A 20228-nucleotide genomic window follows, 5' to 3' on the forward strand; every position below is an offset into this window, starting at 1 on the left:
GTTTTGGCCCCCGTTGACAACCATAATGATCTGAATATCATTGTATCCCATCATCCCATCAACACGTGGCGTCTGTGGCGGCGAGAGCTATGCGGATGACCTATATGATAGAGAAATCTTTTAGGGGGTGCAGCTTGGCGACGTTTGAATACTTTACTGTAGCTACGTGTGTCCTCTGATGGAGTATGCTGGTCCAGTGTGGTGTCCTTTTCTCAGGAGTGATCAACTTGTCCTTGAGTCCATACAGCGTTGAAACACAAGGATTTCTTTAGGGAGGATGAGGCCCGACTATCATGCTCGTTGAGGCTACTAAATCTGCAAACATTTGGGTATCGACGTGATAGAGGTGATCTTATTGTGACTGTGACCTATCGGGATATGCACGAATGCTTTGGTGTGAAGCTCGACCACCTCTACATGAGAAGCAGATTTCTTTTTGTTTTTTGGTGTAGCAGGGGGAAAATCTGCAAACAGACGAACACACCCTCTGCTGAGGGGGAACAGTGTGGGGATTCTCACTCTCTGAGCTCGAGACCCACTAAAAACCCTTAACTGCTTCTTCATAGGTTCCGGGCATTTTGCCTATTAACCAGTTGACTCTTATGGTTTCTGGACTCTCACACGATCATAGTCGTGTTGATAGTTGTATGCTGCCTATAGCTTTTATAGGTTAAGCTCTTCTTTGGTTACATTTAAATCCTTAACTGATCTCTCGGTCTTCGGTGGTAGGTTCTTGACCTTCTAGCTTCTTCCGTTGGATCGTAGTCGACTAATCTTCGTAGTTCCTCATTTGGATGTTGTTTGGCTTTGTCGAATATCCTTTCCGCCTTTCTCTTCATAAATTCTGTAACTGGTTCCCATTCCAAGACCTTGTAGATTTGTTTGTTCCTAACAAACCAGAGTATGTCCATTGCCATTCTAAGGAGTTTATTCTCAGTGGCCTGTATTCTCTTGATGTGGGTTTTGGCTGCGAAGCCCCATGCCGCCGATCCATATGTGAGTTGTGGTCGCGCAATAGTTTTAATCATCGTCAACTTGATGTTCTTATTCATATGACTTCTTCTGCCTATGAGTGGATAAAGTTTGCTCATTGCGGCTTTTGTTTTATCAACAGCACATTTGATGTGGTTTTTCCATGTAAGTCCTCTGTCAAGCGTCACTCCTAGGTATGTTGCTTCATTTTTCCATTCAACCTCTTCTCCATCAACTTCAAGGTTTTCTTCCATCCTCAATCTTCTCTTTTGCAGTAATATTGCTTGAGTCTTTCTTCCATTGATTTGGATTTTCCATTTGATGCACCATTTGAGTAATTCATCTATGGCTTCCTGCAGTCTCCGGTGTATGATCTCTGGGCGTCGATGTCTGAACGCTATTCCTGTGTCATCTGCGTACAAGGTGAGCATATTTCTAGCATTCTTCGGGATATCATAAACGTATATTACGTAAAGCAGAGGTCCAAGTACCTATCCTTGAGGCACTCCCGCTTCCAATTGTCTGGTTTGAGAGGTTGCTCCATCTATCTTCACATAAAAGTTTCTATTCCTCACATAGTTCCTTATAATCTTCCATAGCTTGGTCGAATATCCTGCTTTTTTCATCTTGTAGATTAGGCCTTCCTGCCATACTCTATCAAAAGCTCTCTCGATATCCATCAGAACTAATCCTGTGGCCTGTTTGGTCTGCATTCCTTCGGTGACGTATTCTATGAGCCGTAGTAATTGGAGTTCAGTCGAGTGTTCTCGTCGAAATCCAAATTGTTCGGGTGGAATTATCTTCAACATTTCTGTTTCCTCATTCAGCCTTTTGGCGATAACCCTCTCGACGACTTTTCCTAGTGCTGATATTAGGCTGATTGGTCTATAATTTTGAGGAAATTTCCGTTCCTTTCCAGGCTTGTTGAAAACTATCATTTCTGCAGTTTTCCATCTCTTTGGGTAGTATTCGGTCCTCATCACTCCGTTTGTTATATTCGTCAAGGCTGCTATTCCTTTTCTAGGCAATTTCTTCAACATATAATTCGTTATCCTATCTTCTCCCGGTGCTTTCCGGTTTTTCAGTTTCATTATCATCTCTTTGATTTCTGTTGGTGAAGCCGGTTTTGGAATGATTTCGGTTTCCGGTGGTTCCATCATCAGTTCTTCGTTTGCCTCCACTTCTTCTTCTAGATCTTCATTGTCATTATCATTTCGGTAATTTATTCTGGCTTCTCTCTCAATTGAGTCGGCCAGTGCTTCGGCTTTCTCAAGTCTCGTATATACCATTCCGTTTGCTCCATGCAGTGGAGGTATAACTGTCCGTTCTCGTCGTAAGCGTTTTTGCATTTTCCAAGCCGAGTGATCTATTGTATTCAGTTCCCTTAATCTCTGGTGCCATCTGTTATTACGCAGTTCTGTTGAAGCATTTTTCAATATCTGACTATGCTTATTCAGTTTCTTATTGTCTTCTTCTCGTTTTGTTGTTCTGTAGATTTTCCTGAGTCTTCTGTTCTTTTTTATAAGTTCCTTTATATCCCTTGGCGTATCTCCGTGTGAATGTTTCGGAATTGGTTTCCTTATTCTCTTGGTGCTTTCTTCATAGGCTTCCTTTATTTGATTTTCCAATTTTTCAACTGCTTCATCTAATTCATCCCGGGTGTTTATTTGGGGAATTTCCGTGATTTTCTCCTGAAGTAAATTCTTATATTTCTCCCAGTCTGTGCGATCCTTGGTTTGTGTCTCTTCTTCGTTTCTTGGGCCATGTCCCACTATGAATTCTATGGGATTGTGGTCTGAAGTTCCGTCTTCTATTGTATCAATGCTGATTTCTTCAGTGATGTCTTTCATTACGACAATGTCCAGTACATCGGTACTCTTGGTATGTAGGTCAGTATATCAGGTCCTATCACAACTGCATTAAGTTTTTCAGCATAAATCTTCAGTCTTCTCCCGTTGGTAATTTCCACCCTACTGTTCCATTCCTGCGATTTGCAGTTGAGATCACCAATTATGATTTTCGGTTGTCTTCCTTCTAGTAGCATTTTCAGATCCTCTTCCAGCATGTCCTTATCCGGTGATTTATAAGTCGAAATAATCTTCACTTGTCCTCCATTGGTATTCACAATAATCGACAGCTTGACCATTGAATATTTGGTCGAAATGGTGATCCATATTCCTTCTAGCCAGTATAGCAACGCCACCTGTGCTGTTAGGTCTATCATTTCTGTAGATATCGTAATTGGGAAATGCTATCCGAACGTTGGGGTTAAGTCTTGTTTCTTGGAGAGCTATGACATCCGGTCTCTTCTCTTCAATCAGTTCTTCGAATTCTGGTCTGCGGGCATGAGAAGCAGAACACAGCTCCGTAGCCATGCCTTTAAATTGCCGAAAGAGAATTTCAAGACCACGCCAAGGAAAACGTTTCTGTCCAATAGAATTTTTGGACGGAGCAATTTCCGTTAACGCCTTCAAGAACCGACTTGACAGGTTTATTCGGGATCAGAGTTAACTTTGGATGAGTGTGTATGATTTTCATCTTATTTTGTACTTTTGTGTTTATGGGTGAGAAACCATACTCTTATTGTTTATTAATAATAATAATAATAACAGAGCTTATTCCTTTTGATATCTGAGATATCTGGGATAAGTGAATTTTCCTCTGGAGAGGAGTGTGAAAGCCGCAAGGCTAAAGTCATAATAATAACTTCATTACAATTGAATGAGGAGTATATGGACGAAATCAAGAGTGTCATTTGTTGATTTTCCTTTGCGAAGGTCGTTGAATGCTTCATACAATTTCTCTAACCTTACAGCCACCAGGGATTTGAGGGTCTTCAGAAGAAAAGAAGCAACAGTCAGTGCTATCGGTCTGTAACTAAAGTAGATCATTAGGGTCCTTCTTAGGTTTACAGATGGGGATAACTAACACTTCAGTGAGCGATGGACAAACTGAGGGTCGTTCAGACAAAGAGGTTCTCTGGTTTAGAAGATTGTTCAGTAGTTGTTTGGCCTGGAGGGAAGGTATTTCAACATGGTATAAGTGATACCATCCAATCCTGGGGCAGGGTCCTTTTTTGATTTGATTCAGGATGATACTTCATCCAACGTGATTACAGGGAAAGATACGCGTAAAGGTGGATGAATTCTGGATGGTGGTCCCTGAGGGGTTCCGGGCCCGGATGGACACAATATTTCAAGAACTTCCTGGCCACAAGAGGGAACGGAAACCGAAGTAGCCGGGGGTCGAGCACCAAATTTTAATTTTTTTACATCGGGTCCGATGTAAAAATGGTTTGTCGGATTTTGTTCCTCGTTAGCACTTGGATGTTCTTTGCATAGTCATGGTTCTTTGCTCGTAGAAATCGCTCAATGGATGGATCCTTAAAGTAGGCCTTAAACGCTTGCGATCTTTTTCTGACGAGGGCAGAGAGCTCGTCATTCCACCATGATCTTCTATAAGGAGAATGGCGGGGTTGATGCTATCTAGGGATAGATTGTTCAGCCGCCTCCAATACTCGATATCTAAACTCCTGCAGGGAACTGGGGGCCTGTGACTTCATACTGTCAATAAAGTCAAATCAAATGTATATTAGTGTTCTGTGCTGTCAATGACGAATCGCTTGTATTTGGACCAATCCGCTGTGCCTATGCTAAACTTTCTAGTGAAGAAATGGGAACTGTGTGAGGGAATTTGGGAACCCATGCCAATGGAAGTCAAGGTTGGCAGAAGGTCACTTCGACCTTCGACCTGGATCTGGGATAACTTTCCATGAAGAGATGAACCCGATATCATTAGAGCACAAGGTTATGTTAGGAGCGCTTAGGTTCGCGTTCGGAGGCTGCCCTCATTCAATATACAATATGCCATGTGTTTTGTGATGATATCATATGACTAGAGTTCGATAAAAGATAGAAAAAGAATACTAGAGTTCTGTGTATATGTGGGAATTCGTGTTCTGTGGTGTTCTTTAACTTGAGGTTATGTATTTGTGTCAGTGTTCAGTGTTGTGTGTGCGAAAATTTCGAATCAGCTGTGTTTTGAATACTTTCTCATTATTTATTTGGATTTCAATTTTTCAAAATGCCGAAAGATCAGTTCAGAGAAATACATGTTGCTAAGGATATGTGAGTTCCACTTGCAGATATTTTGTAGATATTTAATTGTAATTCCAAGAAAATAAACCGTTTATATTGTATTATTTTTTCATACTTGATGAAACTCCATAATAATTGGTAAAAGTTCAGTTATACTTCCTCTGATTTTGTTGTCAATTTTTTTTAGTTAAGGTTTCGTGTGATCAATTAAGTATACAAGTCAACCTGGACATAGCAGCAAGCAATAAAAATTGTATAACTATTTTTCTGTTCCACCAAAACTCAAAATGAAACATTATCTTCTTTTTTATTTATTTTATGTTTGTGATGCTTTTTGGAAATACATATTATAATTTTTATACAATACCGAATTTCAGAATTCATGCAATTGTTTCAGATCCGCCATCAAGTTTTGTGTCGACAGTCCCTCAGATATGCAAATGCATGCTCGCCTCCAAATTTTTCAAACAAATATGTACGATCAAGGACCACGAACTCCAGTTCCCTATGGAGTCTTAGATAGAAGACTGGTGAGTTAATCTATTTTATTATTTAATCTATCATTAATAATTCATAATAATGATACACTGTTTGAAAATTGAGGTGAATAATTTGAATACATGTAATAATGTATAAGTGGAAATAAAAACACAATTTTGCATATTTACTGATGTATTAAGTTAGATGTCAACAAAGGCTCAACCTGACTCAAATGAAAACAGTTATAGTTTCTTGGGCGTGTTGGTGGGATCTACCAGACCTGCCACCGCGACTAAAGCAGTTGCAGTCATTTGTGGCACGAAAACAAGCTCAGAGAGCTAAGCTTCTCCCTCCAGTCCCATCAGCGTAAAGAAATGAATTATGTCAGATGGGGAGTGAATCATGAGTTCAACTGATCCAGCTTGAGTATCCTAAAGATTCCAAGTCTGATTCTATCTGCCATCGGGCAATCACAGAGGATATGCTCAATGGTTTTGTCCTCCACCTGGCAAAGCCTGAAGAGTGTTTCATTGACAATGTTGAGTTTGTGTTAGTAAGCTTTGATTCTGCAATTTCCTGTGAAGGCAGTCATTATAGATTGGTTCTTAAAAAGCCCAGCCTATGTTGGTGTGTTTACTGGGAAGCACAGAGATGTCCCTGTGCCATACCGAAAGCACTGTGCTAATACTCTGGGACCCTCTGTTCATTCAAATATTCCCTTTGTCTAAAATTGTTATGTTATTCATTGCAATTTCTGCCATTGTGATAGCCTATTTTCTGGTATATCTATAAAACACAGATAACAGAATCTATGAAATTCAGTTCTGGATAAGCTGTCAAGTTTATTCCTGTCAAAAAATGTGATGGGGTCAACGCATTCAAGTTTGTCAATAAAAAGAATGATTTGTCTAAACCCTTTGGCGTCTACCATTATCATATATGATTAAATGATTTGAGCCTTTTTTTGGTAGTAACAATTTATTTATACTGCTATTAATCTCTGCTCGACTAGTTTCGGTGATTGTAAATCACCATTTTCAAGAGCCAGTAACAAGACAGGATGCAGCAGTCGAGCTACAATTCCCCATTTAGGCCGAACAATCGACCAAAACACATTCCAAGAAAACAAAAATTATTGTTTTCTATATGCCCGATTGAAATATAAATCATTGTTTCTAATTGACTGGGCATAGGCGCATGATTTTCGCTACTTCTTTCACTGCTTAATAATTTCAAAGCACCAGTGCAGCGTATCGTTGAATTCGGTACCGAATATCAGTCCCGAATTTAATGACGTCACTCGGAGTTGGACACGAGTCCCGAGTCAGGACTCTAGTCACAGCCTAAAAAGAAAGGTTAGGAACATAATTAAGAATTGCCTCAACTTTAGTCAATAGAAGTCCTTAAAAAAAAGAATTATTACACGCAATTTTTTTCAAATATAATTTTCATTTTTTATACAAGACTCCCATAAAACAACAACATTAGGAGCACAAATAGAATCCACAATTCTCATATTTGATTATGAAACCCATAGCTCTTGTTAACTTAATGAAGGTTGATAATCAGTAAAAATTTTAACGAAATTTTTATCAATTGCAATGGTATTTGATATATTGTTTGTTTCAGGTATTTCAAAATCAATAATATCATTTTCTATCACCCGCTTTTTATTTTTATGTGAAAACAACTAATGACAATTGACAAAACATATTAATTATATCATATTATCCTGATTCTCCGTAGGTAGGTACCGAAGTACCTCAGAAGCTTTGTGAGCTTGTACTAGTTCAGAGAACCAGTTGTGTTCTGTGTAGGCTTTGTTACTATGTCCTTACGCCACCTTAGGCACAGCACTATTAATTTAAACCCAACAGTGAATGGTGGCCCGTACCTGTATCGACTAGAAAATTTCAACTCTAGCCCGGAATAGAACTCAGTACCTTGCGGTTGCGATATACTGAGCCGACGCTTTAACATCCAAGGCACGGATTGATATTTCTTTTAGAGTAAAGCTGCGTTTACATTAGCGAAATTTCCCTCGCGAAATATTTGCGCGAGGAAATTTCGCCTAGTGTAGACGCCTCCCTCACCGCGAGGAATTGCGGGGCGAGGGCCCTCGCTGCGAGCCACAGGTCTGTCGGTTTTTGTCCGCGCATCGAAGGGTTTCGCTCATCGAATTTCGCATAGTGTAAACGTGGTACACAATCTCCGTACTGACTGCGAAACAAAAACTGAAGGCGGCTCGCTCCACTCGCGAAAGATTTTGCTCTTAATTGCGCTTTGTTTTGGGAACTGCGAAATTTCACTCGATGCGAATAATTGATGCCCGAGTGATTTTCGCGAGGAAATTTCGCTAATGTAAACGCAGCTTAAGACATCTTGACACTCCGGTTAAGGTTGTAGAACTACTTTTGAATTTTGGATTTTTTTTCGGCCATAATTCTACTCTAAAGCCCGTTTGCAACAGCCTAGAATTCTCTAGAAAATTTACTCTAGATTTCATGCGCCGTGAATTCTTTACCGTTACATACGCAATTTCGGTAGAATTCTCTGTTCAGTTGCATACAAAATAATCTTTGCCGTTTTCTTAACAAAATTTGGTAGAGAATTCTCCAGAGAATTCTGGCTCTTACAAACGGGCTTAATATCAGGCAAATATATTACCCCAATTACAATTTTTTTGTTCCCCAATTTTTAGAGAAATTGGGGTTCTGCTAGCTTAACGTTAAGCTAGCCGAACCCGAAAGCTAATCGAACATTTAGCAAAAATCTGACATCAACATTTTCGGCCCATTCTCTCATTCGAACTCAGCGCGGATTTCCCTTGAATGCGTTGAAAAAAAAATGAGTTCTGCTAGCTTTACCATTAATCTAGCAGAACCATACCGCTAATATTATATTTATCCAGAATCTGATCATACCATACTTTCCGGCTAATTTTAGGCTAATTTATTACCTTAGTATAAATACGGGCTAACTTAAAGCTAATTTATTACCCCAGTAAAATTTTTTTAGTTTCAATTGTGAGAGAAATTGCGAGATCTTCAACCTCGAAGTTTTGCCAGCAAGACCAAATCGATAACCAATGGTTTTTCAAAAATCTGATTACATAACAGTTTCGGGCCCATTTTAGGCTCTCATTCGAACCCAGTGCGGATTTCCCTTGAATACGTTTTTTTTTAATGGGTTCCGCTAGCTTTACCGTTAAGCTAGAAGAACCAAACCGCTATTACTATATTTATCCAGAATCTGATCACACTATACTTTCAGGCTATTTTATTACCCCAGTAAAAAATTTATGCTCTCTACTTATTGGAGGAATCGGAGGTTCCACTAAGCCAACTATTGATTTATTGGACGAAACCGATAATCGATTGTTTATCCAGAATCTGATTTTATCATATTCTCAGACCGACTTTGGTCTCATTTATTACCCCAGTAATATTCTTTTTGCTCTCCGATTATTTATTGGAGTAATCGTGGGTAATCATCCTTTAGAATGTGTATTAAAGCTCATGGTAGCCACTTCAAACATCTTTTGTAATACTAAAATAAACAAACGATTTTATAAAATTGTTATTTTGTATCGTTTTCTTTCATTATTAAACCCCACAGGTGTGAAATCAATATTTTTGAGTTTATTTAAGTAATGAAGTAATTTTCAGCTTTTTTTGTAACTTAGAAAAAGGTCTTGATTCAAGGTAATTGGAATTCATTTTTAGCTTTTTTTCTTAATCACAAAAAATCACTTCATTACGTGAAATTCACTTAAAAATATTAATTTCATAGGTATAGGGCTTAAAAATGAAAGAAAACGAGAGAAAATAATTTAAAAATATCGTTTCACCGAATTAAGTTTTACAGAAGGGGTTCAAAGTGTGGATCAAGAGCTCTACTAGGTGCTCTATACCTTCTAATGAATGATTTTATTCAATCTGCTTGCATGTATTATTTCAGTTGCTGAAAATAATTTAAAAAAACTGGAAATATAGTGAGTTATAACATTTCAAAATCTCAGTGAAACGGGCAATATTTTTCTTGCTTTGGCACTCAGGTCCCCATATTATTTTATATATATATTTTTGAAAACGTTACCACCCTCTATCTCAAAAGGTTAGACATTTAGGACATACGTTCATATAAAGTTTTTTTCTTAGAATTGGCCCAAAAATCACCCCCATAAATATTGACATTCAATTAGGAAACACCCTGTATATTGCAAAAGTCGCAGGAAACACTTAGTTATCGTTAGACGATCTAAACTTGGCCCGGTACACAACCCTGATGAATGGAACCTGGGTGTGGGGAATTTGGGGAGTATATATAAGATATACCTTTGTGAATATGTATTACGGCCAATAAGGATCTCGACATATCGCTAATGAAATAAGTAGCCCATCTATATAAAAATAGATGATCCCAGCCCGTGCGTTGTTGCTGAAATATTTCAGTTCAATATTGAGTTTGAATGTATTATTTTTGCAGCTGCTCGTAATTCAGTCAGATATACACGACCTACAATGTGACCGTTCGAAACGATGATGGTATGAGCCATCAGTTGTTTTTCGTTTTCCATCGGAGGAAATTTCACCCAACGGATTTCTGTTTCGTAAATATGGTATAATGAAAGAAAACGAGACAAAATAACAATTTTAAAATATCGTTTCATTCTATAAAGTTTACAAATGATGTTTAAATTGGCCACCATGAGTTCTAAAACATACTCTATAGTCTACAGTCTACACCTTCTAAAACCGTGTGCACCGAATTATTTAAGGCGAGATTAACGTTAATACTGGATTACTTCTCTGATTTCTATAGCAGTTACCATAGCAATCACCGAATTAACGTTAATCCTGTCTTAAATAAGTCGGTGCAATCGGGTTCTAATGAATCATTGCTTTATTGCATATCAACAATTTTGAGATAAGTATCGTAACATTTAATAAAATTTCACTAAAGGTGCTCTAAGTCGCCACCATGAGATTCAGTACATACCTTCTTATGGATGATTGCTTTATTTTGCTTGCATTTCTCATTTTAGCTGCTAAAAATTTTAGAGACGAGGTTAACATTAAACTAGACTTCAACTAATTGCAATAGGAATTTATTTTGCTGAAAATATGGAGAGTTATACCATTTCGGAGTCGCAATGAAAAGGGCTTGTTTTTCCTTGCATTGGCACTCGGGTAACCATATTATTTTTTACACTACGCTAGGTTGAACTTAAAAAAAAATAAGCGAAAAGGAAAATTTGAGTTATATATTTTTTCATGAAAATGAAAATGGGGCGCATGACATTAATTACGGCATGTTTATGAGTTTTAGCAGAGGTTAGCGTAAACGGAGTATTATACAATTTGGTGTATGATCCCTAAACTCTTCAAAAAAGATTCGGAAACTGCATGTATAGTATAGCCCAAAAAACCTGCAATTTTTAAATGAGACAATGATTAACCATATAGCTTTGTGATCAATTGATTGAATTGTCACGATTCTCATGCTATCTTTTTGTTTCAGGGGAGCTTATCCAATGCAGAACGATGTGAAACCTGTGGTGAGACATTAACAGAATGTTCAGGTCATTATGGGTACATTGATTTGGAGCTTCCAGTTTTTCATGTTGGTTATTTCAATCATATTCTGAATATACTAAGATGTATATGTAAAAGTTGTGCTTGTGTCCTTCTCGACAGTAGTCTCAAAAATATTTTCCGAAAAAGGTTTGTATTTTACATTCAAATATGTCTGCTTTTTTATTGAACATACAATTGCATCGAAAGAAATCATTGATAATTATTCATGACATCGTGTTGCATTTTCTTAATTATGTTAATCGACAGTACTTCAGACAAAGAACGTACGTGGGTTATAAGTTATGACCAATTGAATAAAAGAGGTAAATCAATTAATCACCCTGTATCTTCCTAAAAATGAACGATAGATCTATAAAATTTGGGTTATTTAGAAGCACCTTGGTATCCTCTATCTACCCTGAAGATTATCCAATTACTCTAATTTATTTAAACACTAGCTGACCCGGCAAACGTTGTTTTGCCATATAAATAATTTCCTAAAAAAATTTAGGGGTGGACTACCCCTAACATTTAGGGGGATGAAAAATAGATGTTGGCCGATTCTCATAGATACCGGATAAGCACAAAAAATTTCATCAAAATCGGTCAAGCCGTTTCGGAGGAGTATGGCAACGAAAACTGTGACACGAGAATTTTATATATTAGATTCACTAACTCACTTTCACCACTTTGCACTTTGTAACTTTTCGGGAGTTATCTGTTCACTCCGCCCTCTATTTAGAACACTAACTGCCCTAAAGCCCACCGTTCAAATCTTATATATCGATACGCCCAGGTTCGAAATCATTCCAGACTAGCCGTTTGGATCTTTCGTGATATTCGCATATGTTAAAGTAAAAAAGTGACTGTAGAATGTAATAATCATTTTCTAGGAGGAGTTGAAACAAGCGAGTAATTCAACGTTATTGAAAATGGCAATTTCTCCATAACTCAAAATATAGAAATGATTGGCCGGTTCTGTTTGTAGGTTTAGAAAAGTTGGACAAAAAGATCTTCAGAATGTGTCATCCATTTTTTTCTAGCTGCTATAGTTCTTGAGATCCCCTCGGTAGACAACGAATTTTGCAAATTGATATTGTTCGGACTAGAGATATGTATAGTCCATTAAAGAATGATTTACATCCCAGTAGGCATTGGAAGTCCAGATGCAGCTTAATATCTGGCCATAAAACATCAATAATTTCAATAGGTTCAATCACAGAACTAGAATTCATAAATACAACCTAGAAAAGTATTTGGAAAAAACAATTCAAATTCATAGCATATTAATTAGCATTCAAAATTGATACAATTTGCAATTTGATCGATTAAATTAAGAACATGAACAGCAGTACAAAATTTAATTTTTTTTCGGTCAATGCATAGATCACATTTAAAAGATCTATAGATTGTTTATTCACAATACCAATCTGAATTCCACAACACAAAATCCGAACTTATGGGCTATTACCCACTTAAATTCTATTTTCCATAGCCACCCGAGATGTCAATATCTAGTATACCAATATTGATAACACGCGTTCTATGCTATGGGACTATGGGAAAAAGTGAAGCCAAATTGTTGGCAGGAATTCACTAAAGGCGGAAACACATTATTAAAACGCGACGCGACCTGATGAAACGTGATGCGTGTTGAGTCGAATCAAATGTATTGTTTTCCATAGACCAGAATCATACTATGAACACCCGACGCGACGCCACGCGCGTACAATTTACGCGTCAGCTCGCGTTGCGTGTTAATAATGTGTTTTCGCCTGTACACGCATGCGCGAATTAGAAATTGAAAAATGACAATCAAGATATTGGTTAGTTTGTTTCAGAGACAAGAGTTTGTCTCTGGCTTGTTTTCATCTTTGACGTTGGATGATTGAATTAATTCGAATGATAGATTATTTCAAATTCTCAAGTAAAAATTTTAAGCAGCATTTCATATAGGGCGAACCTTCACGAGTGCCTTCGGAATATTAAATTAATCGAGAATGTACCCGTTGCTTTTCAATATCCAGATAAATCAGAACGAAAAGAGATCAAACCAAATATGTGCATAAAAACTGTTTACCTAATATTATGATTTGTGAAATCGTAAGTGCCGAATTAGAAATGGTATTGTCCATACTTAGTAAACTCAAGGGTGAAATAAAAACAAGTTCGTTTTATAAGTACATGATGATGATAATGATATATATACATACATACATACATACATACAGAAATGTCGGCGAATAAAGAAGTCGATGCGAATCTCTCTCTGCAAGTTATCCCCCAATGTGGATATTGCAGGAAATCTATCGCGAAAAGTAGTGCGAAGTGTTTTATTTGTCATAAGTCTTTTCATCCAAGTTGTGGATCTAAAAAAAAAAGTGCTGTGGAAATATCTGATAAAATGAGCCCATCACCTATAGGCGAGACTGCGGCTAAGGACATAAGCGGTGAATCTACTAAGCATGATCTTTTATTCAGGATTATTTTTGAACTAGAGTCAAAAAATAATCTCCTAATGGAAAATAATTCCCTCTTAAGGTTCAAATTTCAATCACTTGAAAAACAAATTATAAACAAGGAGCAAGAAATAAACGAATTGAAAAAGGAAAAGAAAGTTATCAGCTTGTCTGATAACGATAAGCAACTTATCGCCTACTAATTCTAAAGGTCTGAGAATCATGCAGCTGAACACTCACCCCGGGTTTCATAAAACTGGATCGGGGAATCAACGCTTTGAGTAAGCTATGTTTCAATCTCGACTTCGCTAATAAACAGATTTCAATATCGGGAAAAAGAAGTCAATAATGGGTCTTATTAGTGTTATTATGATAACATAGGGTACGATGTCTATTGACTTTGGTGTTTTATATGTTTTTAGTTCCTGAAGAAGTTCAGAATTGTGAACGAAAGCTAGGAAAACTTCAATGAAGAATAACACTAATAAGACCCATTATTGACTTCTTTTTCCCGATATTGAAATCTGTGAATCAACACTTGACGTTAAATTATTTTCAGTCCTCATTTTCAGTCATGATTATTCAGAATATCATTCTCGCATCAAATTATGATGTTCATATGTCCATTCAATTATTCGCAATTGCTACTTTTTGAATAGCAGAAATGAAAAGGTTTCAATGATTTCGTTTCAGAAATCGAGTGACCGTCAAATCGTTGATCGGACAATCAAATTTTTATGAAACCCGCTGTGAGTGTATTTCAAATAAGCTGGAAAGCTTCGAACTGTTATTACTGGACACGAATACTGACGTCTTGAGTGTATCTGAGCATTGGTGTAGTGCGGACAGTATAGACTCAATGGTGATTCCGGGTTATATTCGGGCTGATTGCTTTTGCCTCGTCTCCAGGGAGCATGGCGGATCTATACTGTATGCAAGGCAAGATTTAAAGATGAAAAAACTGAAGGTTTCCAGATTCTCAGAGGAAATGCACATCGAGATCTGTGGTGTTGTGATTTCGGATGGGGGCTCCCGCTTGGGCATAAAAGTGTGTATCGACCTTGTGCTGGTAACATTGATCTGTTCTTCTCTAGAATATTTAGTGCATTGCAGTTATGTTTCGATACCGTCGATTTTATCTTTCTATTTGGAGATTTTGACATAGATCTCTTGAAGACTGATTGTAAAAACTCAAAAATGTTAATTGATCTGCTAGATTGTTTCAAATTGAAGGTTACATCAAAGTATATGCCACCAGAGTTTTCACTAACATCAATGGCCATACGAGAATCTCAAAAGTTGATTATATCACTACTAATGTCGATCCACAGGATTACCGAGTCGTTGTTTTTGAGCCAAATATTGGTGACCATAAGGCCATTTTATTTAATTGAATTTCCTTCCCGAACAAAAGAAAAAATTCGAAACACGCACATTCAGAAATCTGAGCCAGGCCAATCTTGATAGTTTCCTAAACTCTCTGTCTGGCCACGGTTTTGATGAACTTTATTGACATAACGACGTTGAGAAACGTTTCGAATCACTCTTGAGCATTGTTCAATATTTTCTTGAGCGGCACTGTCCTATGAATAAATTAGCTTGAAACCTATCAGTGGGTAGGTGGGTGACACCTGAAATAGTTGAAAGTAAACATAATCTATACAACCTCTTTTGGCTTCATAAGAATCTTGGTACTGCAATTACTTATGAAAACTATAAAGTAGCTAAACGTCAACATAAGGCGTTGACAAAATTTTATAGTTCAGCCATTGATCGCTCAGAAAATAGAAACAAAACCGCGTGGAATATTGTAAATGGTTTGACTGGAAGAACGAATAGTCGCAACGATATATGTATTAACTGCCTAATATCTTTGCAGAACATTTTTCCACTATTACAAGTTCCAAACTGAGATCTTTGTTATGGTGATGATCTAGCACATTCTCGTACTTGAACACCAATGGTTAACAGTAATTTCTTCTTCGATCCTATGAATAAATATGAAGTTGAGGAGACAATAAGTTCCCTAAAAAATAAAATAAGCGTCTTATCAATAAATCTATAACATCAGCTAATGGTTGTATTCTGCTTTTCATCTGTAAGTTACAAATCTGTAGCGTACGATCGATCTGTCAGTGCCCGATTCACGATTCCGATTCTCATTCGTAAATAATGCAATTCTGGAAATGTTCCTGTAAGTATCTTCTTTACCGTGTTATTTTCGAACTACTTATCGTAAATAGTTACGGATACCTGTAAGCTACAGATCAATAAAAACGTCCAGAATTGCAATAATCCTGTAAGCTTATGAAAAGTTAAAGATTGACTTACAGATGAAAGCAGAATACCACCATAAGTTTCCTGACATCCTAAAAAAATCTATAGTCATTCCTACATTCAGAAGAGGTGACCCAGCGGAAGTAATAGGATTGTTCGTAGAGTGGTTCACAACGGTTGTGAACAGAGCAAGCGGAAATGGATTTTCGCTACCCTAAAATGGAATTGCGCTTGCTCTGTACAGTTCACAACCGTTGCAAACCACTCTAGGAACAAACCTTAAGAATTACCGCCCGATATCGATTCTGAGCGTGCTTTCCAAGGTGTTTGCTAAAATTGTTCTATATAGAATTATGTGTTCTCTCAATAGATTTAATCTCAATCAGCAGCTGTCGATTTCTTTGAATCAGTATATGAATGCCAAGATAAAAACCTATTCGTAGCTGGTCTATTCTTAGACCTATCTTCTGCTTTCGATTCACTCTCTTTCGAATTCATTATTGAAAAGTGTTACAATCTGGGTTTCAGAGGTGTGTTTCTGAATTGGCTCCGCAGTTTTCTCGTTGGAAGAACTATGACGGTAAAAATAGGCGATAACTATTCTGGATCTCATCACATTGACCTTGGTGTCTCTCAGGGTTCTGTGCTGGGACTCCTTCTTTTCATACTGTTTATTAATGATTTGCCTGGGTACTTAGCCTGCTTATTACTTATTCTATTTGCTGACGATACTTCCGTAGTTGTTTCTGCTAACAGTTTCGGGGAACTTCTACGGAACTGTGAACGTATTTTCGAGAATTTTTGAACTGGTGTCGTTCCAACCGACTAATGGTGAACGTAGATAAGACAGTGTGTATCAACTTTTGTTTGAAGAATAATAAAATACTGAGCTCCAGAGTAAACTCTATCATGACTGCTGAGTCAACTAAGTTTCTAGGTCTCTATGTGGATAAAAACTTAAGGGTTGTGTTCGGAATCAACGTCGAACGTTGCCCAACGCGCTCTTTAACGAGACTTGACGATCCGACAACCAATAGAATAGTTTCAGACGTCGGACGCACAACGGGCGATGATTCCGAACGCTACCAAGATGGACTAATCACATTGATGCGTTTTGTAAGAAATTGAACAGCTCCTTCTTTGCAATCAATAAAATGGTTTGCCCTTGCACTCTCTATTAAATGTATATTATAGCCTTGTATATAGCCATTTATCCTATAACATCTTGCTATGGGGATATTTTTCTGACCTCTCCAGAGTATTTATAGCACCAAAGCGTGTCATTCGTGCAATATTCAACCTCCATTCTCTGAATTCTTGTAAACCGGTATTTATTGAAAGGAACATCTTAGCATTACCTTGCATTTATATTTTTAAATGTTCGCTCTATGCTAAGGAAAATGAGAGTAGATGGTTAAAATTATCAGATCATCACAAGTATCACACAAGGAACCTTGATTCATTCTCATTTCCGAAGCATAGAACTCACATATTTGAATGTAATCCTTCTTATAAAAGCATGAAATTATATAATCATCTACCACCTCCTTTGAAACAATTAAATTCCAAAATGTTCAAGAAAAAAGTCAAGAACCTTCTTATGGAAAAATGTTATTACTCTGTACAAGAATATTTGTGCGACACCATAGTTGCTTAGTTTTTAAACTGACTCGTCCTATACACTATACAGTGTCTCAATGGATTGAATAAATTTTATTATTATTTATTATTATTTTATTACTGTTTCATACAAGACAATATTGCGTGTACGTGTACACAGCATATAAAACTCATCATAGATAAACTTTCTACTTATTAACTAATGGGTTGTTACCAACTAAAATTCGATTTTCCATATCCACCCGAGATGTAATAATTCTTGAATGGAATATACATTATTTTTCTCTTTCAATAAAAATTTATATTTGTGAAACTTAGAAATAATTCAGTTGATATTTCAGATTTCAAAATCCAGGATTGAGTTATATGGGTAGGAAAAATCTGCGAAAGAAAGTATTAGTCCTGTGCAAGAAGGTAAGAAAGTGTCCAAATTGTTCGAAAATAAATGGTACTGTCAAAAAAGCCACTGCTGCTAAAGGAGGAGCTGGCGGATCCGTTCTGAAAATTGTGCATGAAATCAGCAAGGGGAATGAAAGAAATGAATTTGTGCTGCAAGAAATGGGTAGGTAGATTTAAATAAATTTTATTTAATTTATACAGGACATGAAAGATATTGAAATAATTTCAAACTGTCTCATATTACTCAAGAATCCGTAAGAAGTGAAAAGAATGGTTAAAATTTGTAACCTTTTTTTATTTCACTTCACGAAATTTCGCATAAAGTGTGTCCAACTGAGACGGAAGATGTAGATCAACCCATCTCTTTCTAATGGTTCGGCAACCAATCGCATATCCGCATCAGACTTCGGACGCAGCAGTCGTCTCACTTGAACGCCCCGGGTCATTTTTGTTTACATCAGCCATATTTTGGCGATTAAGCGTCTTAATCGATGTCTTAAAGCGTCTTTAAGCGTGACGTCATTAATTTTGTTGTCGCAAAAATAGAATATCGCTTATGGTTGAGTCATCTGTCGTTGTCATTAGACAGCGAATCGAATTGTGAATTTTTCAATTTCTGTTCTTTAGCTATTATTCGAAAAATATTCATTTATTCTAAATGATGATGCAGAAACTGCATTATTGGCAGTAAAAGCAATCTTCCCTAGTAGGAATTCAAATCAATTCGATATAAACAACATATTCTCCCTTCTTCCTCTTTCCGCTTAAGACGACACAGGCGCTCTCCAGAGACCGCCAGGTTCCGCTTAAAGCGTCTTAAAGACTGACGTCATGACTTATTCGCTCGAATAGCACCGCTTGAAGACGCTTTACGCGTCTTAATCGCGAAAATATGGCTATCGTTACAAACCAATTGACAGAGCGCAGAGAGAGATAGATTGCTCTACATCTTCCCTTTCAGTCTTCCTCAGTTTGCCTGCATCGAGATGCCATTCCAGTTCTTTTAGAGTTCAATGGTGACGATCGACTAATCCTACGTGTATGTGAATGCACCGTCGCGTCGGTACACTGCGGCATATCGGTACAAGCCAACGGTGCATCCACACACCGGCATTGCCGAGCCTTGCCGATCGGCACACTGCGGCTTAATGTGGATGCAGCTTTACTAGATTAGAAGTATAATTTTGTATAATTGCCAAATTTTTTTTTCAGCAAGAATAAAACGTTGTGTTGCATCAAATCCTAATCTACAAAATTGCGTAGTAGATTCACTCACTGAAAATTTAACACCTATTGATGTGCTAGCCTTATTCAAAAGAATTCCAGAACAAGATGTATGGTTATTAGCCATGAAATTCGAAAGGTAAAACAAACAGTTTGAATAGAAAATATTACTTGCAATATCATAACATTCTGCTGATTATTCCAGGTAGTGGATATTTAGATCATTTTCGGAGAAGCGTTCATAAAGGCGCTTATAACTGTCGGGTATTGGGCAAATACATGTATATTGGAGACGGTTTACAGCCTCATTCTTTCCCAAGTGCATCCAAAGTCGTACAGAGAAATACAAAAGATATTTTCATGAAATTTATTTTCAGCATGTTATCCAAGATGACGAGAAAATCTAACATATTTTCAAGTTTCTGCCACTTCCAGTTGTAACGACAGTGGCAATTTTTTGATGGCATGCCCATTTAATTATCACATTTCGGATTTTCCATCCAGTTTTGATGTTACTTATTTTTATTGCGACTTCTCAGATATTCCGAAGCTTTCCAAAGATTTTGAGCTTTTAGACAAATATTTTCGTTTCAGATTGATTACAAAGATTTTCAGCATTTATTATTGATGTCATGTTGTACGTTTTTCACTCTTATTTTGATGACAAAATTTAGAGTGTATGCATAAAAAAAATGCCGAATTTTTATTTGAGTTTTTGTCAAAAACTTTCTCTTTACCGAATTGATTGATAGATTAATAATATAATAATAGCACTGTGCTATATTTTCATAAATAGCAGTGTTTTTATGATTATAATCTCTCAATAATTTTTTCTATTAATAGCCGAATACGTAAATGAATTTCTAACACGTTGATTGTAGTCCTCTTTAACAGGTAGGAATAGGAAGGTTGCATCTAGGTACCGTATCCAAATGACACAGTCCAAAAAATTTCATTTTCTTGAACCCACATCACCATTGCTTCACAAAACTGTGCCCCTCTCATGAAATAAGTTTCTTTCTAATGTTGTCTTAAATTTAAATTTTTTATAAATAATATTCTTTATTTACTTCCACTCTGTTCAAAATCAGAAAAAAATCTTATATGTAATACGTCAAGAA

The 20228-nt window shown here is 37.0% G+C and overlaps 1 protein-coding gene across 1 annotated transcript in view; it reads left to right on the top strand.

Moving 5' to 3' along the window:
* The first annotated feature begins 4957 nt into the window (after positions 1–4957).
* Positions 4958–20228, top strand: part of LOC123322907 (DNA-directed RNA polymerase III subunit RPC1) — a 64526-nt gene continuing 49255 nt past the window's right edge. The window contains exons 1-5 of the mRNA XM_044910989.1: positions 4958–5099; positions 5467–5599; positions 11073–11275; positions 17826–18046; positions 19096–19246. Coding sequence (XP_044766924.1) covers positions 5056–5099; positions 5467–5599; positions 11073–11275; positions 17826–18046; positions 19096–19246 — 752 coding nt within the window. The 5' untranslated portion in view covers positions 4958–5055. The remainder of the gene's footprint in view (positions 5100–5466; positions 5600–11072; positions 11276–17825; positions 18047–19095; positions 19247–20228) is intronic.

This window comes from Coccinella septempunctata, chromosome 1, assembly GCF_907165205.1.
Source record: "Coccinella septempunctata chromosome 1, icCocSept1.1, whole genome shotgun sequence".
In the NCBI taxonomy this organism is placed as follows: domain Eukaryota; kingdom Metazoa; phylum Arthropoda; class Insecta; order Coleoptera; family Coccinellidae; genus Coccinella; species Coccinella septempunctata.